This window comes from Grampus griseus (genome assembly GCF_964374135.1).
Source record: "Grampus griseus genome assembly, chromosome: 2".
Lineage (NCBI taxonomy): Eukaryota > Metazoa > Chordata > Mammalia > Artiodactyla > Delphinidae > Grampus > Grampus griseus.
The window spans coordinates 86078714-86097516 of NC_139018.1; the positions used below are offsets into that span (position 1 = coordinate 86078714).

General features: G+C 38.3%; 1 protein-coding gene across 1 annotated transcript in view; it reads right to left on the minus strand.

Moving 5' to 3' along the window:
* TTBK2 (tau tubulin kinase 2) overlaps window positions 1-18803 on the minus strand; it is a 104909-nt gene that overhangs the window by 5713 nt on the left and 80393 nt on the right. Inside the window, exons 10-12 of the mRNA XM_082646874.1 lie at window positions 14551-14767; window positions 11168-11379; window positions 8796-9384 (exon numbers count right to left, since the gene is read on the minus strand). Coding sequence (XP_082503000.1) covers window positions 8796-9384; window positions 11168-11379; window positions 14551-14767 — 1018 coding nt within the window. The remainder of the gene's footprint in view (window positions 1-8795; window positions 9385-11167; window positions 11380-14550; window positions 14768-18803) is intronic.

Sequence of the window (18803 nt, forward strand, 5' to 3'; positions counted from 1 at the left end):
ACTGCAGCTTTGGCGGTACATTCTACCACTCCTGGCCACAGCTTCTGTCACATGGCCCCCTCTCCTATAGATATGACTCTTACCAGGTTCTGCTAACTGCTCCTCTTCCTTCTCTTTCAGGACTCAGAATAGGAATAGCTCCCTCTATTTCTGTTCCTGTTGGCTCTCTTAAACCCTACCCACACGTCTGTAAAAAGTTCCCTTCATTAGATTTTCTCCAAGTCCCTGTGAGTGTGCCAGTTATTTCCTGCCAGAATCCAGATACAGAATCTTAGGGAAAAATTATCGGTAAATTATTCTAAGTTGAAAAACTCCAAATTTACACGCATTTGTTGTTTCCCATAAATTCTGTAAATCAATGTTATTAATATTTTCCTATAAGCAAACACAAAGATGTTTACTAATGTTTTATATCTTCTTTAATTTTTTAAGGTCCAGCCTATTATAAATGAAATTCTACCATCCTTTCACAGAGGTCATTTCAATTCTATGTGAATAAGATTCAATGTTTAATAAGAATGTCCTTTCTTTAAGACACCTACAGGACTTCCCTGGTGGCACAGTGGTTAAAAATCTGCCTGCCAATGTAGGGAACACGGGTTCGATCCCTGGTCCGGGTAGATCCCACATGCCACGGAACAACTAAGACCAATGTGCCACAACTACTGAGCCCGCACACCACAACTACTGAAGCCTGCATGCTCTAGGGCCCATGCTCTGCAACAAGAGAAGCCACTGAAATGAGAAGCCCGCACACCACAACGAAGAGTAGCTGCCACTCGCCGCAACTAGAGAAAGCCTGTGCGCAGCAACAAAGGCCCAACACAGTGAAAAACAAATAAAATTAAATTAAAAAAATACATTAAAGACACCTACATCTTCTCATTTGTTAAGTGACATGTAAGGAGGCAGAAAATGTCAACCACATAAACTGGTAAGGAAAAAAGCCTTTTTGAGAAATTAAATAACTCGAAAATCATTTAATGAAGCCCATTAAGCTCTAATAAAACTATGGAAATTGGTCTGAATTCGAAGCCAAATGAATTTGGAGCTGTCATGGGAGATTTCACTTAGACCCCATCTCTAGTCCAATGACACCAAGAAACCCATTTGGTTCTAGAGTCAGATAAGTTGTTTAGATCTGTTTCTCTGTGTGTCAGGAGAACAATTAGGTTTAAGAACACGCAAAGCTTACCCTAAGCCCAGCCCAGGGAGAAAACACCTAACTAATGTCCTGGAATAGCTCCTGAATGGAATCAGTGTACTGAGGCTCTGTTAATCCAAGACAGGCTAGGTTCAGACATGAATTCTCACAATAAGCCCAGAACTACAATGACCTTGGGGAAAAGGCAGTAAGTTCTACTGGTGCTGTCACCCTTCAGGAAGTCACCTCATACCTGTACCTCTCTTTCATTATACTAAATATAGGCAGATGGCAATTTTCTAGTATTTGTAAAAATGATATTGAAACTTAAAATTTATAGTTATTTACTCTTCAAAATTTACTTTTTAAGACCTGAGAGTGATGGTGATAAGAAAAGCAGTTATGAAATTATATTAAATACCAAATAACTAGGGAGATGACTATATTTACATTCAAAATAAACCAACAGTCATTTCATTATTATATGTAATTCCAAGTACATCAGCCAAAATGAAATCAGCATTATTGACAAAAATAACACTCCACTGGTCTTCTGAGATTGAAGCTAGAGAATCAATGCACTTCTGAGCCTAACTCATCTGGATTCAGGATATAAATGTCTGTGTATGTATGGAATGAAAAAAGAGATGATAATCTTGTATATAGAAAAGAAATATGAACCACTGGAGAGAAGAATTAATTTTCTTGAAAAGATTCTGAGCAATTATGAGAAACTGCATAAATTACTGTAATATTTATATAGCACTTTAATTTATAAAATATTCCTAAAATCATTTTTACTGATTCCATTTCATACCTACCCGGTATTTTAATTGAGTACTTTTATTAACACAAATTTCACAAATGAAGAAAAACACAGTCAAAAAAAGTTAGGGACAGGATTCTAGGATTTTGAGAGTCCCTCACAGCAAAACCTACTTACTGACATGTACTACACACTCTCAAATGAAGTCTGGGAAACTGAGTCTGCAAAAAAAAAATTAAAAAAAAAAAAAACATTATCTATCAAGGTGAACAAAACCAAAGATCAATAGCTGCATACAGAGAAAAGAAAGCTAATTCTAAGTATAGCTAAAAACAGCTTCCTTAACATTAGACTATAAAGACACAAAAGCAATTCCCATACTTGGGACACTATAGACTGAATTAATGATCTGCCAGTAAGCCATATACATCCTTTATATGTTTAATTTCTCTAATTCACAAACATTTCATCAAGGCATGAATTCAATCATTTCCTTTCTTCTGTTCTCTAATTGTATCAGGTACACCTTTCTATAGAATTAGAAAATCACCTCAATGTTTTCCATTTCTTTCAAATTTTCTTACTTTTTTTCTAGTACTGAATTTGACTAACATCAGTCTCATTACTTTTTAGTTCAGATAAAGCAGCCTCATTATTTTATAGTTACCCCATGTTCAGAACTGGCCACACAGGCAAGAGACAATAAACTGCAAACCAACTATTCACATTTTAACTTACAAATTATCCTTTCACGTTCCTCTCTTTCAAAGATAGTAATGCTATTAAGATAATAAAAACCTTGGTAAATGCAACATTCATACTAAATAGTCTCTCTTCCAAATGAAAGGAATATGGTATATGAAATATCTATATTTCATTTTGTTTTTCTGGCAAACAATTTAGAAGAGATATAGGTAGTAGAATAATTTATTGGTTCCTACTATAGCCAAGAGTAACTGAGTTATTCTTGGCCTAATTCCAGGCCCATTAAAAAAAATTAAATTTTAACCATTCAAATTTCTTTGGGCTATTTAAATTCCACTGCAGACTTTTGTTTAAAGCATCTTTATATAATACTTTATACAAGTGTCGAAAACTATGAATGAAACTAAGCTACTATTATTGAACCATGTTTTTATGTACCAAATTTTTATTTCTATAAAGACAGTACACAGTTGCGGTAACATGTGCATATTAAGAGGCCATACATCCTAAAAGAATGTCTCACTCTTTACCCCTGTCGCTTACCCTGACCGCATTTATGTTGGTTACTTTTGCCGAAGATATTGTTATTTTGTGGTTTGGCTTATGTGGATAGATATGAGGGCTGAGGCGGTGGTAAGGAATGGAGAGGGCAGAAGTCTTAGTTTACAGAGGTGGGTAAAACTGAAAACCTGAAGCCTCAAGACCTAAGTAAATGAGAAGTAAAAGTTGTTTTTTCCCTTCCCCTGTTATCCCACTCCTCAGAGACAGTCACTCATTAATAGTTGAATGTATATTTAAGGGAATCTGAAGTTATAAAAATTTTGTAGAGGTACTAGGAATCATAAATAAGTCACAACTCACACCCAAAGAATAGAAGTCCCAAAAAAGACAGATTGAAATAATATTTCTTGGCTGGTCTGTAATTATATATCACATACATGGCTACAGGATTTAATAGTCACTTTTCAAGCCCCTTCATACAATCTTGGAAGACACTTTGGGGATAAATCTAGTCCAACTATCCCCAACTTCCACAACCTATAGATTTCTATCACAGCATCTACAGCACTTAAATAGTGAGAAGAGTCACTGGGCTTTGATGCCTAGCACAGTACCTGACATACAGTAGACGCTCAATAAATGTTGAACATATGAGTAAATCAACCATTGGACACTTGGGTTCCTTCTATGAAGCCTCTCCCAAGTGACAGTCCAGTCTTTTATTTGAACACTTCACAAATGAGCTTTTTTTTTTACTTCCCAAGTCGGTCCATCCAGTCTCTCATCCTTTCTGACCGTTCATGGATTGAATTATACCATCATATGTAATTCCAGAGATGTAATCTCATCTATAGATACAAAACTTTTCTATAATTATAATGACCCAACTTTCCAGATCAAAAATAGAAATCCATGGGGTTTCCCTGGTGGCACAGTGGTTGAGAGTCTGCCTGCTGATGCAGGGGACATGGGTTCGTGCCCCGGTCCGGGAAGATCCCACATGCCGCGGAGCGGCTGGGCCTGTGAGCCATGGCCGCTGAGCCTGCGCATCCGGAGCCTGTGCTCCGCAATGGGAGAGGCCACAACAGTGAGAGGCCCACGTACCGAAAAAAAAAAAAACAGAAATCCATGGTCAGACAGAGGACATTTAGCCACTCCCTAGTCAATGTACACGCATTCAACTCTCCTACAAAATCCATTTCAAGAAGTTAACCACGGTGGCAATCAATCCAAAAAGTCCTTACCTTTCCATACTATTAAAACACTCATCTGTTAATTACATGGATCATTCATTTTTCAATAGAGACTCTGAGTGACTCCATGAGCTTTCATATAGTCATTCCAGGTGTACAAGGGCTCCAAATATTCAGTGGAACACTGGAAAAGTCACACGAAGCTACTATTTCAGGTAAGCTGCACTACTGAAATGCCACAAGTCTTCATTGAGATTTTCATGATTCACAGTTCAAGCCCTCATATTTGCTTGAACTAATGCCAAAGCTTCCTCACGGGCTGCTGCCCCAGCCATTCTCCCTCCATGGCTCCCAAAGAGTACATTACTCCCCACCCTCAACCCTGGCAGTTTCTTGTCCTCCATCCCATATACCTCAGCATGGCAGGTCAAGGCCTTTATCACCTCACTTGTGCAGCTCATTTTCAGCCTCCTTCCTTCACCCTAACATTTTGGATTACTTATTTAAATACTCTGAATTTTGGTGTTTCAAGCCTCTCTGCCTTCATACATGCTGTGTTTTTTGCTTGACACCCCTGCATCTCCTTCCAGCAAACTTATTCATCCTTCAAAGTCCTCTTATTTTTGAAAGTAATATATCTTCACCATGGTAAATAAAATTAGAAAATAAGAGTTGAGAAAATTAAAACACCCAACATTGCACTCCCCTGTCCTAGGCAGATTTATCTGTATTCTCATTTGTGTACACAGCTCAACCACAAAAATCACTTCATGTGGTTTAAGGTAAATGTTTAGACATAGGCCTTCAATGTCAACCTAACAGGTTGGTGCCAACTGTTTATCCCTGAGGTACAGCAGAAAGCCTGGAACTTAGCAGACACCTCAAGGAACTGAAGGGCTGAAAGAACAGAATTAAGGCAGTGCAATCAACTGCTGATCTGACTCTCATAGTACTGGTATTAGTAATTCCTGTAAATACAGCCAGAGGAATCCTCTTAATAGATGCTGACAGATTACAAAAAAAGTACATGTGACTCTCTTTTTGTCCTGCTCTTTCTCTGTGCATTACTTTACACCCCCCACTCCTGCTTTTCTTCTTCTCAATGTCTGAAAAACAAGTCAATGAGGAAAGTCTTTCAGTATGTTGACAATCCCCTGGTATGAGGAAGGCTGCTCTGTGTGACCAATAGAATATGGCAGAAATGATGATATGCCCCTTCTGAGATCAGGTTATAAAAGACAGTGTGGCTTCCACCTTGGTGGAGGGTGTTCTCTCCACCACCACCCCCGCCCCCTTCTCTGTCTCTTTCTCTCCTCACTCTCTGAAAAAGCCAGCTGCCATGTCAAGTATGGAGAGCCTACGTGGTGAGGAACTGAAGCCTCTGGCCAACATCCAGTGAGGAACTGAGGCCTGCCAACAACCATGTGAGTGGGCTTGGAAGAGGTTCTTCCCATCCAGTCCAACCCTATGATGATTTCCCTGGCCTACAGCTTGGTAGCAACCTCATGAGAAACCCTGAGCCAGAACGATCAGACTAACCCACTCCTGCATTCCCAACCCTTAGAAAAAGTGTGAAATAATAACTGTTGTTTAAAGCTGTTAAGTTTGGGGTAATTTGTTACACAGCAAAAGGTAACATATAGGTGGTATTATTATTCTCCAGTCACATTTATAGTGTTTCCAAAGGTGATACTAAAATGAAGCACTGCCTTTCTAAAGGACTGTCTAGAACCAAGAGATCGTGTGGTACAATCTGCCACAATATCTGTAAGGAATAACCCATCCAACCTTCTCCCTACCGACAGTGATTACTCAACACCACACAAAACTGGTCACATTCTTTCCTACAGTTACTGTCATTCTGGACCAATAGTTAGACCTGTTTCAGAAGCAGTTCAAGTTACTTTAGTTTCCTTCTCTATCCTTGTTCGTTTATGCCAGCTTAATTTTGCCTCTCCATTTGCTAATCAAAACATAATTTAATATCTCCCCTATAAGCCAAAGTTTAGTCTTATTTTGCTCCCTATAAATCTATGTTGTTCAGCCTCTTTTTAGAAATGATTAGTAGTGGGCTAACTTCATAACTGTTTACCCCATGGGAAAAAAAAATCTAATTTCCAAAAATAACCCCAATTTCTTTTGAATCTAGCAAATTTATCCATCTTTCAAAATATATCATCTAAAAAATTTATACATGCTATTTGATAACCAGTGGTTTCATGTATATGGATAAGGAAAGCCCTAAACAAGGTTCACAAATCTATGCTAAGAAATAAAGAGAATTAAAGAATGCTGAAGTTCTCATCAGTTGATTTAATATGCCAACTATACCTGTAATACAGATAAACTTTTGCTTTGCCTATTTTTATAGTTCTTACATATTTTAAGATACCAAGACAATTTCTTTCATATCATCATAAAGAGGAAACAAGCCTGAATGCAAAAGATATAAACTAACAAACTGTTTCTCATCAGAATATATATGTCCTAATTTAAAATATTCAGATAGAATGGTAGTATGTTTTATCATACTGTCTAAGCTAGAGCACGTGATCAGAGCTGCAAGAGACCTAAAGAGACTATTTGGTGGTACTCCCTACTTAATGTGTCTGTAGTTAAGTTAGGGAAGTAACAACATCTGCTTGCAAAAGTAAACTCTGAATGTAGGCCTCAAGAAGAGGCCTACAAAAGAGATATATTTTTATCCCAAGCTCCCCAAAATGAAGGAGATGGTAAGTTCAATACCTTAGCCACAAGTGTACAAGTGATGAGGCTGCTATTTAAGAGACCTTCAGTTAAGAAAAAGATTTTTTGTTTAATGATACCTGAAAATAAGGTCAAACTTATAATATCAAATATAATATACAAGTCTTTCAAAAATTTGATAGAGAAAATGTTGCAGATAGTGTAAGAGAACCATGAGAACAATTTTTGTGGACAGGACAGTATTGATGGGAGAGAGTAAAAAATACCAGGAGAAATGGAGCCGAGGGTTTAGAACCCTTTATGCAGGGAAGCACACCAGAATGCTGTTGGAAAAATGCATGAGCCAACAGTGAGTATACAGCATACTAGAGTCAAAGAAAAGAAGAAACTGAATATGGGAAGGTGGAAAGAGGGAATGAATGGAAAGAGGAAGGTGAGGTGGAAAAAGAAATGCAGACAAGGGAGGGAGGCATTAGGATCTGCCTCTAGCCCACAGGGGACCTCTGTACAATTTGGAAAAGGATGCCCCTCAAAGAGGAAACAGCCCTACACAAAGATGCACAGTTTGGCTAGCAAAGTTTGGGTTAGATTTCAACCCCAACTTGTTCCCTTGGCTAGGTCTCTTTATGCAGTGAATGACTTGTATAACTACACAAAACAGTCCTAGGAAAGAAGGAAAGACCAACTAACTATGATGAAGAAAGAGGCAAGCATTTATTTCTCTATTTCGAAGTGCAGGTAAATTCCTACAGAGCTGTACACAAAATCAAATTTTGTTACCTTTTCTTACTGTTTTACACCTGCGTGTGCAATTCTGTTCTAATTGAAAACATTTCAGCTCGTGGAACAATGCTGTTACTGGTGAGCTGGAAAAGACGGCCGCTAGCTGATGATGGCATTTAGGGAAACCTGGTACTCCCATGCATGTAAGGATAGATGGACCTGCTCGCGCCTGAGACGTTGCCTTCATATCTGGCTTTTGTGAGACTCACACAGTCACAGAGGGCACCAATGCTTACTGATAAGAACAGGGTAACAGGCGTCTCCAGCTAAATGCCCAAACTGAGAATAAAGAGTGAGTTTCCTCAAAATGTTCCTTTGCAGAAGGCCTGTATCACAATTGCCTTCAGCTGCTTGTTAAAATGCAGATTCCTGGGCTCTCACTCTCCCAAACCTACTGAAGCAGAAGTTCTGGAAGTGAGGCTGGGACTCTATTTTATAAACAACAGACATTAAGCTTGGAAAACTACTATCAAAATAAAAATTAAATGCGAAAAAAATAGCTGGAAAACTACTGTTTAAAAGGAACATAAAATATGACAAATTTCTGGGTGAAGGTTATGAAGGAGAAAGGAAACAAAAAGAATGATACTAGCAATGGTGTACAGTATAAAGTACAAACCATGAATGGTTAAATACATGCCATCCTCACTATATTTATAATGTAGAGTTCAAAAATCTCTAGAATTACAAATTTTTAAAAATCATATTATATATACACACGCAGATAGACAGCTCTTGTGGTCTAATTATAAATGTTACTATGAAATTAGGTCATAATGACATTTCATGTATTAGGTTGCTATCCTGATAAAAAATCTCACTTCTTGAGAAATTTCACATTGGAAGACGGACTACAGAACTTAGTCCAGACATCATTCCCTACACCCATGTGCCAAACTTAGGCCTCTGCAGAAGAATCTTAGTTGATCAACTATTAGTCCTTTCTTAATAGCACCTTGAGTGGATGACAGAAAAATGACAGGAGCAAATCACTTACTGCTGTAAGGGGTCCTTCTGCTTGTGCCTCCATTGGACTTGTGGGTGTCACTGCAATAAATTGACTAGCAGCTCCAGCCTGGAGTTCCAGCCTATCTGCATATTGTTCTGAAGCAGCAGTGGCAGGGCACTTCCCAGAAACTGCTAAGATCACACCTGAGGTTTCCTTCTTTAAATGATCATTTTCTGCCCAAGGACCCAATCGGAGCTTTTCATCTTGAGGCGATTCCTCTAGGACTTGAAGGACTTCGGGTTCCTCATCGGAAGGGCTTCCAGTTGTTTTATGGCCTAAAGCCTCATTTGTCCTAAAATCCCGAAGGTCCTGTTCCTTATCCACAATCACCCATTCTTTGGAGTCAACCTCCTGCTTGCAGGAGCTCAGGTTAACGGCTACAAATCCATTGCTGCCACCACCATCTGCCTGCTCAGCGGTGTTGAAAGAGGCAGGCTTGGAAGCATCTGGAAGATACTCTTCATCATAGTGCCAGATGTGGTCAGTACGGGACACAGCAGGAACACAAGGCTTATGAAGCAGAGCAGGGAGAACAGATTCCTTTCCTTCACTGGAATCTTTCTGCATTTTCTCCAAGCTTAAGAAAATGAACACAAGTTACTTAATTGTCCTAGGGAGAATACTTATTATATAGCCTACAAGTTCTATACAGAACTAATATTTACCCACAGATGAGAAAAAAACAATATGGATAAAGCATAAGGAACATTTCACAGGTGGATAACGCTCTGCTCCACCTGTTGTAATCCTGTTTTGGAAGACGGAGCCCGTAGGAGGAAGATGTCTCTCCTGCTGCTGGGCAGGAAAGAAGCCTAACCAGGTTAACCAGGGTGACTTGTGTGATCCAGTTCACCTTTGCTTTGCCAATTCAATCACACTGCCCTCTGCTCTCTGCTCTGAGGGACTGAGGGACAACTTACCCAAGGGGCTTTTGCCTCAGCAGAGGCCCTACAAAAGGAAATGAAGAAGCTAATACACATCAGGCAAATACTTTCTGCATTTGTTTTGTCTTCAGGGAGGTATATAAATGTATACTCATTCAAGTAAACTCCTCCAAAGACAGGGCTAAGCAATAGTGTGACTGGTGGTATTTGGCTGCACTGGCTTCTGAGAACTGCTCTCACCTGCAGGGAAGCAGTTTAAGCAATACACTTGTTCCTCTCCTTAAGTTTGTAATTAGGTGCTTCACTTCCTTCAACTGTTCCCTATTCATTCTAGGCTCTGGCTTGAGTTCATTTTCTTGGAGTACTTCTGTTCTCTGTCTTATCTCTCAGCTCTTCCCTCAGCATGGACTCTCTTTCTAGTTACGTTCTTTTGTTAGACTAATTTTTTCCCAAACTAAGCTTTTATCCCTATCACACTTTTATTTTTATTCCCAATCTCATGCACAACTGAAAATGTTTAAACACTGCCCCAGTCCATCCTTTTGATCATATCAACGTGTAGACACAAGCTTACATCACATAGCTGTGAGACTGAATGAAGAATATGAAGAATACACAGCTATGAAGTACTGTTTAAAATGGAAGCTAGATTGGACAAGGCCAGAAGTGGCTGAATTATCTTCAGACACAGTAACTATTATGTTAGTTAAATACATGGTCCTTCTAACTTCGTATTTCTTTGCCAATAGTAGCCACTGGGGATGTACAATTGAAGGATGTGACTATTATTAAAGACACTCAGGTCTTAATATTACTAAAGCCTTCTATAATTCATAAATATATCCCAAGTTCTTTTTAAAGTTTCAGTCTTTTGTTATCAAAATTGGAGATAAGGGGCCTTAGAACTGTGAACTACAAACAGTCGTTACCTAGTATAGCTCTCTAAAGTTCCACCTTTCCTTCTTTCTAGGTAGAATGATAAATATCCATGTCTCTTTTTCCTACAGCATTTACTCATAGAAGGCCTTCATTAAATTGAATTCAACTGCCTATCACTTGTATATAAATTACTTTTTCCTCTACTTCATGTACTCTTCCTTCTTCTTGCCTAATACCATATTTTTCATGCCCTCTCTTATAATGCATCTTCTCCATTCCAATAAAAGAGATCATCTTCCAAACAAAATCACTTCAAAATGTTCATTTAATTCCTACCTAGTCTTATGAAGTTTCCAGCTCCCACAGCCAAAGGCTATATGTTATAGAACTTGTAATAATATCAGAAGGCAAGTCACATTAAGAATGAGGATGTTAACTAAAAACATGGATAAAGATGATGACAGCTTAATCCAATCAGTGCTACAAAAATGCAAAAACTCCTTATCTGAAAAACTTTACATAATAGAAAGTAATAATATCAATAGTGTTTTAGTTGCTTTAAAACAAAAAAAAAGAAAAAGAAAAACTATTTTATACCAAGTCTCAAGAAACTTGTCAGTATCTGGCTTTGGCTCCAGCACCAAACGTTTTTCCAGCTCAAAGCTGTGGATGGAACGTAACTTTCGCACCAATGGAACATCTCTGTCTGGCTGAGTAATCTCTGAGCGGACACGAATTGGTGAACCGAGGCTTGGAGCATTCAGAATACCATTTGCTTGACCATGGCTGTTCTCCTCTTCAGTAGCAGCCTAGCAAAACATAAAAGGAAACCATGAAAAACATTCTAGTCACTATAAACGATAGGAATCATTGTCTTTCAAAATAATATAAGCAAATGATTGGGATTTCGTTTCAGAAGATTAGGATATTTTGGCTAGTGTAATTCATTACATACTTGTCTATTAACCCTTTATTAAATAAGTTTTCTAAATTTATTCTCAGTTTCAGTATTTTTAGTGTTTTATATTTTGGTGCAAAGATAAACAGACTGAAAACGTTTAACAACCTTGGCTTTTTGTATTATGTCTAACTAAATGCTTGCAGGACCTTATTCCACTAAACCAAAATTAAACCTGGAGAGGACATTCTCTTTGAGACATAAGTGGTCTCACAAGAGGTAGGAGAGGTCGCCAAGCCTGAATACTCCCTGTCTCAGTTCCTCTCTAAAAACCAACCAAACAACAACAAGAAAACTAGAGCTAGAACAATAAGCAGCTGGGTAGAGCAGAAGGAGGCTGAGAATGAGGCAGCCCAGAGGGGTGGAGGTGCCTAAGGACAGAGGATACAGTAGCACGATTACCAGGGAAATTAAGCTTTACACCAGCAGTAGGGAGAGAGAGGAAGTCTGAATGTCTATTCTGATTAAAGACCCTCAAGAATGCCCAGTTGGTCTTAAACTGGGGGTGCTCTCTGACTACCAGGAGAAGCAGAAGACAATCTTCTCCGAAGCAAGGTTTCCCCAACCCCCAAGTTAGGCCTACAGGACTCCCACGAATTATTAATTAATGAGTAAAACACTAAAGGTAGTCAAACATATAAGAAGGCATGCCACCATGACCAAGAGTCAGCAGAAATGATAATAATAATTTAAAAAAATGTTTGTAACTCCCAAAGACTTCAGGTATCAAACTTGTTCAGATACAGCATATAGAACAGCTATGCATAAAATGTTTAAATATATAAAGGTCAACAAAGGATTACTTGGAATTAACAAATTTAATATAAATATTCAATTAAGTTGTTAAACAGCAAATTAGCCATAAAAGGCCAAAGTTATTAATTCATGAATAAGAAGACATGGCAAAAGAAATTACCTAGAATGAAGCACAGCAAAACAAGAAGAAAAATATAAAAAATGATATTAAGAGATGACAGAATAAAAAGATCTAATATATGTTTACTTAATTGGTGTCCCTGAGAGAACAGAAAGAATGAAGAGGTGACAATATTTAGGTAGAGAACAGCTGTGCATTTCCCAGAACTGATTAAAAGAAGAGATATGTGTATGCCTAGACATGTCATAGTTAAAGTGCAGAACACCAAAGACAAGGAGAAAAGCTAAAAAGTAGCTGGGGGAATGGTCATCTACCAAAAGAAAGAAAGAAAAAACAGTAGACTTCTGAACACTAATAACTGAAGACAGAAGAAAAATAACTGTCAATCAAAAACTTTGAAGGCAGCAGAAACTATTTTTAAAGAATAAGGCTGGGGGCTTCCCTGGTGGCGCAGTGGTTGAGGTCCGCCTGCCGATGCAGGGGACACAGGTTCGTGTCCCGGTCTGGGAAGATCCCACATGCCGCGGAGCAGTTGGGCCTGTGAGCCATGGCCGCTGAGCCTGCGCGTCGGAGCCTGTGCTCCGTAACGGGAGAGGCCACAACAGTGAGAGGCCCGCGTACCACAAAAAAAAAAAAAAAAAAAAAAAAAAAGAATAAGGCTGAAATAAATACATTTACAGCTAGGTAAAAATTGAAAGAGTCCTCTATCAGAAGACCTCAACCAAAGAAACTTCTAAAGGGAATATTTCAGGAAGAAAAACGATTGAGTCGGGGACTTCCAAAATTGCAAGGAAATGGTAAACATCTATGAAAATTCCATATAAACATTACTTGTATAAAAGAATACCACTAATAATCTAATTTACATAATTTTTTAAAAGGAAGAAATTAAAAAATAGAAAAGAATTAAATGTAGATTAAATAGTGATAACGTGAAAGAAAACTAAAGTAATTAAGACCTATGTCAAGTGCCACTTCACTCTGTCACATACACAAACACCCATATGGGCTGACAACTGAGAATGTCACTAGAGAATTTTTACTAAGAACAGTTTGCTCCTGGTGTTTACTATAAAGGCAGCCAGAGGTGACATTACAAAAATCTGACACTGACTTCCTGACTACTTTTCACTACTTATTCCTGATTACTACTAGTCCAGATAGTGCTAACCAACAACCAGACCACAGGGCAGCATATCACATCTATGCAGAGAATGTTCCTGCAAATGACTCCCATTACTGAAAGTATATACTGTTAATTTTTAAAAATTATATAGTTTAAAAATATAGTATATATTGTCCAAAGATAGGCCAAGCTCCTCAGACGTTGTCACAGAAGATTCTTTTCAAGATACATTTCCCATTCACAAAGCAGGACTAGCCAAGTTTCTATCAATCATGTTAACACATTTGAGCCGGGAGTCTCATTTTACACCTATAAATTTAACCTCCTTCCCAACTAAATAATTATAAAAATACAGGAAGTACCAAAAACTAACTGATTTGTAATTCATTGCCCCTCCATCCCATTAATCATCATCTTCCATGAAAATGGAAATGACAGGAAACAGTAAGATCAAAGAGAAATTTGGGGATAATCTACCCAAAGACTAATGAAATCATTTAATTCAGAAGTCTATATTTCTCCCCATACTTACAAGTGGACCTGTTTACAATCCTAATGAAGAAAAAATCACGTTATTCAACATCCACTTTGTCAGCTCATGACAAGTTTTATGCTTTCCACTTCTAACCCTCGTTTCCCTGCCTCCATTTGAGATAGTTTTCAGAATGAACACTCAGCTCCATTGGTCTACACTATGGAAGGAAGGTCCTTCTACTTGGAAGGACCATTAACTTCTGTTCTGTAGATGTCTCTTCTTTTAGACTCCGTGTCTGATTATTTTTTTAAAACTACCTTCATCTTTTCCACAAAATACAAGATGAAGATTAATTTTTGGTGTCCATGCCTGAGCATTACGAGCAAAATTAGACAAAAATATTGCAATTACAAATATATAAATAACTAGCAATACAATGTTCTACTTCTCATTCAAAATTGAGAATCATGATACTTTGCTACACCAGTAGGAGAAAAATAATAAGACATTGAGAGATATCACTTCCTATGCAAGAAATACACACCTTACAAATCCCAAGCTTTATCTTATTCCTGTTGGTATCCATCTCTTCCCAGACATCCTTCTCCTGGGGACGAGGGTGTCCCAGAGATCCAGGCAATTTATCTGGTGACACACCAACAGGGATGCCATTCTCTCCATCACTAAGCTGTTCATCTTGAAACACCTCATCTGTATTTTCTCGAAGCAAGTCTCCTGGGATGGGAGTGGCATTGGCAATTCTGAAAATGAGGAATGAAAATAAGGCAGAACTTAAAAACACCAGAATCAAAAATTACTATGGAGGCTTCCCTGGTGGCGCAGTGGTTGAGAGTCCACCTGCTAATGCAGGGGACACGGGTTCGTGCCCCGGTCCAGGAAGATCCCACATGCTGCGGAGCGGCTCGGCCCATGAGCCATGGCCGCTGAGCCTGTGCGTCCGGAGCTTGTGCTCCGCAAGGGGGAGAGGCCACAACAGCGGGAGGCCCGCGTATCGCAAAAAAAAAAAAAACAAAAAAAAAACAAATTACTATGGGACTATCCTACATTTTGTTTCTGGATTTAAATGATGAAGTCTATACATAATTAAGAAAGTAAAACAAAACAAAAAACCTCAGAAACTTAGGGCATGCCAATTCTACAAACTAAAAATGCATTTTTTGGGGGCCGCACTGTGTGGCATGCGGGATCTTAGTTCCCCAACCTGGGACTGAACCCGTGCCCCCTGCACTGGGAGCACGGTCTTAACTACTAGACCACCAGGGAAGTCCCTAAAACTGCATTTTTGTTTTGTTTTTTATTTTATTTTTTTAACATCTTTATTGGAGTATAATTGTTTTACAATGGTGTGTTAGTTTCTGCTTTATAACAAGGTGAATCAGTTATACATATACATATATCCCCATATCTCCTCTCTCTTGCGTCTCCCTCCCACCCTCCCTATCCCACCTCTCTAGGTGGTCACAAAGCACCGAGCTGATCTCTCTGTGCTATGTGGCTGCTTCCCACTAGCTATCTAGTTTTAAAACTGCATTTTGATCAACAGAATTTTCAAGCTGATTTAAAAATACAAATTCTGATATAACTCCCTAATTTAACAATCACTTTAAAAGTTAGAAATCTTTCATTTATTTTGCAAGGATTCTTTGTGAATTTTAATATTTTCTATTCTTTACCCATTTTTCTTAGAGAATAACAAAAACTATAAACAGAAAAATGTTAAGTGTCATAATGATATAAGCAGGTATCAGATCAATCAGTTTTGTTTTATTTTTTAACTAGTGTGCAATATGCATTTGCTTTTTCATTTACAGACTTTTTACTAAGTACCTACTACATGTAAGGCCCTAGGGACATAAAAAGAAGAAAGGAAATTCTTGCCCTCTAGGGGAAACTAGAAATTCTGCAGTTATACAGTTCATATGGTCCTGTATGAACTGATTATCAACAAATAGAAAATATTAATTGGCACTTGTCTATATGTTCTTTCAAAGCAATTTCATGTCCTATTTACATAGTTGGTCACCTCTCCCTTAGACTTCTGGCCCATGAGGGGCTTTTCTAGTTCTCAGCTATCGCTCACTAAGTGATCAGGCCCCTGCTGGCTCTAATGTTCTGTAACTAGTATGTTCTACTCTACATACTAGTTGTTGGTATTTTTAAAAAAAATATTGCTGACTGAACACAACATTCAGCACACAGTGAAACCTTTTCTTAGTGTTATCTGCACTGTCTAAAAGCAGAAAAAAACGCCTTCGGTAGATTATACTGACACATACAATTATTATGAGTGGGAAAATAGACAACTTCTCAGTGTACCACTCTAAGGGCAATGGTTACACCCTGGCCCAGGTGTCATAAATATGTCATGATTTAGAACCTGCTGCATAAAAAAATTAAATTAAATTAAATTTAAAAAAAAAAGAACATGATTTTTCAGGGACTTGTTCCACCTGATGTGATGACCTTCATTACCACCACTCTCAATGTTAAACTGGAAAAGCACTGATAATGGCTCCCAGGGAAAAACCGTACAGCCTTGTAAAGTACTCCCTGTAGTTCTGACACTGGGATACAGTGGAAAGGTAGTTTGACCCAAAATAGTTCAAATGAAAGGATTTATTATAAAAGTAATTAAAGTTCAGAAATAGACTACTTAATAGATATATTTTTCAGATATAAGTTCAATATAATTTGTTTATTGACATAAGGAATTATAATGGACACTAACCTACATGTGCTATGTGGTAATCCAAATGTTTACTGAAAGAATTCCCTCTATTCCTGAGAAAAGGGAATGGCAAAGGAGGAATATTTGAATTCAGGAAGCTCAACCTACTAGCTCCACATTTTTTCCCCCATTTTAATCACTCAATGTTCTTCCAAATCCTTTTTTCCCTAGCCTAGCTACGATTCTGCTTCTTTCCAACTACCCCAATTCCTTGGCATTTCCTCCTTCCACCTCTCAGGAAACAAACCACACCTCCACCTATGAAACTGCCTCTATTTTTACTCTATCCTAGTTTTCCCCTTATATCGTGTGCTTCAGTGTAAGAGCACACACTTCAAGGAATGTTTCCATCTTCTCCACACAGGCTACCTCCCACATGACTCAGGTTCCTCTCAGCATTTATTCCACCAGTTTTATTCCTTGCTTAATTATTATTTTCTTCCTTCTCCTGTAACTCTGATCCAAATCTGGAGTTTGAGATATGGAAAGAAAGCATTCTTGCCCAAGACAATTATATTATGTTCAGGAATAAGTATGATAAGAAAGATATATGTGAGAGTATTATTAGCACATGGCCTGTGTTTGCAGGCAAGGTATAAATTACAGAAGCAGACTAAGGGAAAAAATTAAAAGATATATGGAAGAACTGGACAGATGTCAAGAGAAGTAATAAGATTGGACACCCTTTTCATATGCCCGTCCCCATAATCTAAGGTAGGGGTCGGCAAGTTAGGGCCTGTGAGCCAAATCTGGCCTGTTTACCTATTTTTGTAAATACTGTGTATGACACACATGCATGCTCATTCATTTACATACTGCCTATGTCTGCTTTAGCACTACAGTGGCAGCAGTAGTGGTGACAGACAGCAGAGCCCACAAATAGTTATCTGGCTCTTAGTGAACGGTAAGGCTTGCTGACTCCTGATCTAAAGCATCCTCTTACCTTTTCCTGAACTTACTTTCTCCCTCTATTAAGAACTAAGAGTTGTAGGACATAAATTATCATTTTTTCTCTTTAACACTGATTCTCTAGGGCTTTCCAGGTATTCTACCATATCATCTGCAAAAAGAGATAACTCAGAGGTCAGCAAACTTTTTCTAAAGGCTCAGATAGTAAATGGTAGGCTCGTGGGCCTAATACTTTGCAGGCAAGATGAATGCTAAAATTAGTAGGCAAATGTATGAAAAAACAAGTTCATTCGAATAGTCTCAAAGTATCTTCTCACAAGATAATTATTACTTACAAAGGGAAAAATAGTAACTTTATATAAAGTGGAAAACCTAACACCACCTTAACCAGATTACCAACATTAATATAATCAGTAATAAGACATCTTGACATTATATATCTCCTTATTCAATGCCATCGATTTTCCTCTTATCTTGGCTTTAAATGTATACCACAGATTCTTTTTTTTTTTAAGAACTTTTTAAAATAATTAATTAATTTATTTATTTTTGGCTGTGTTGGGTGTTCATTGCTGTGCGTGGTGCAATGGGGGTTACTAGTTGTGGCGAGTGGGGGCTACTCTTTGTAGCAGTGCACGGGCTTCTCACTGCGGTGGCTTCTTTTGTTGCTGAGCACCGGCTCTAGGTGCATGGACTTCAGTAGTTGTGGCACATGGGCTCAGTAGTTGTGGCTCGCGGGCTCTAGAGTGCAGGCTCGACAGTTGTGGCGCACGGGCTTGGTTGCTCCGTGACATGTGGGATCTACCCGGACCAGGGATCAAGCCCATATCCCCTGCAATGGCAGATGGATTCTTAACCACTGCGCCACCAGGGAAGTCCCTATACCACAGATTCTGACGTGTAGTGTTTTAATTATCATTATTTTTCCTATAGCTTCACTTTGTATTTTCCCTTTCACCCAAGAGTAGTTTAATTGGAGGTTTTTAAGTTTCCAGGTGGAAGGGCCTTTGACATTTTTGTTTTTGTTAGCAATTTCTAGTTCTATTACAGTGTGATCAGACAGTGTAATATTTCTGCTTTAAGAAACAACTTATATGTTTTCTTGGTGACCTGATAACTGATCAATTTTTGTGAATGTC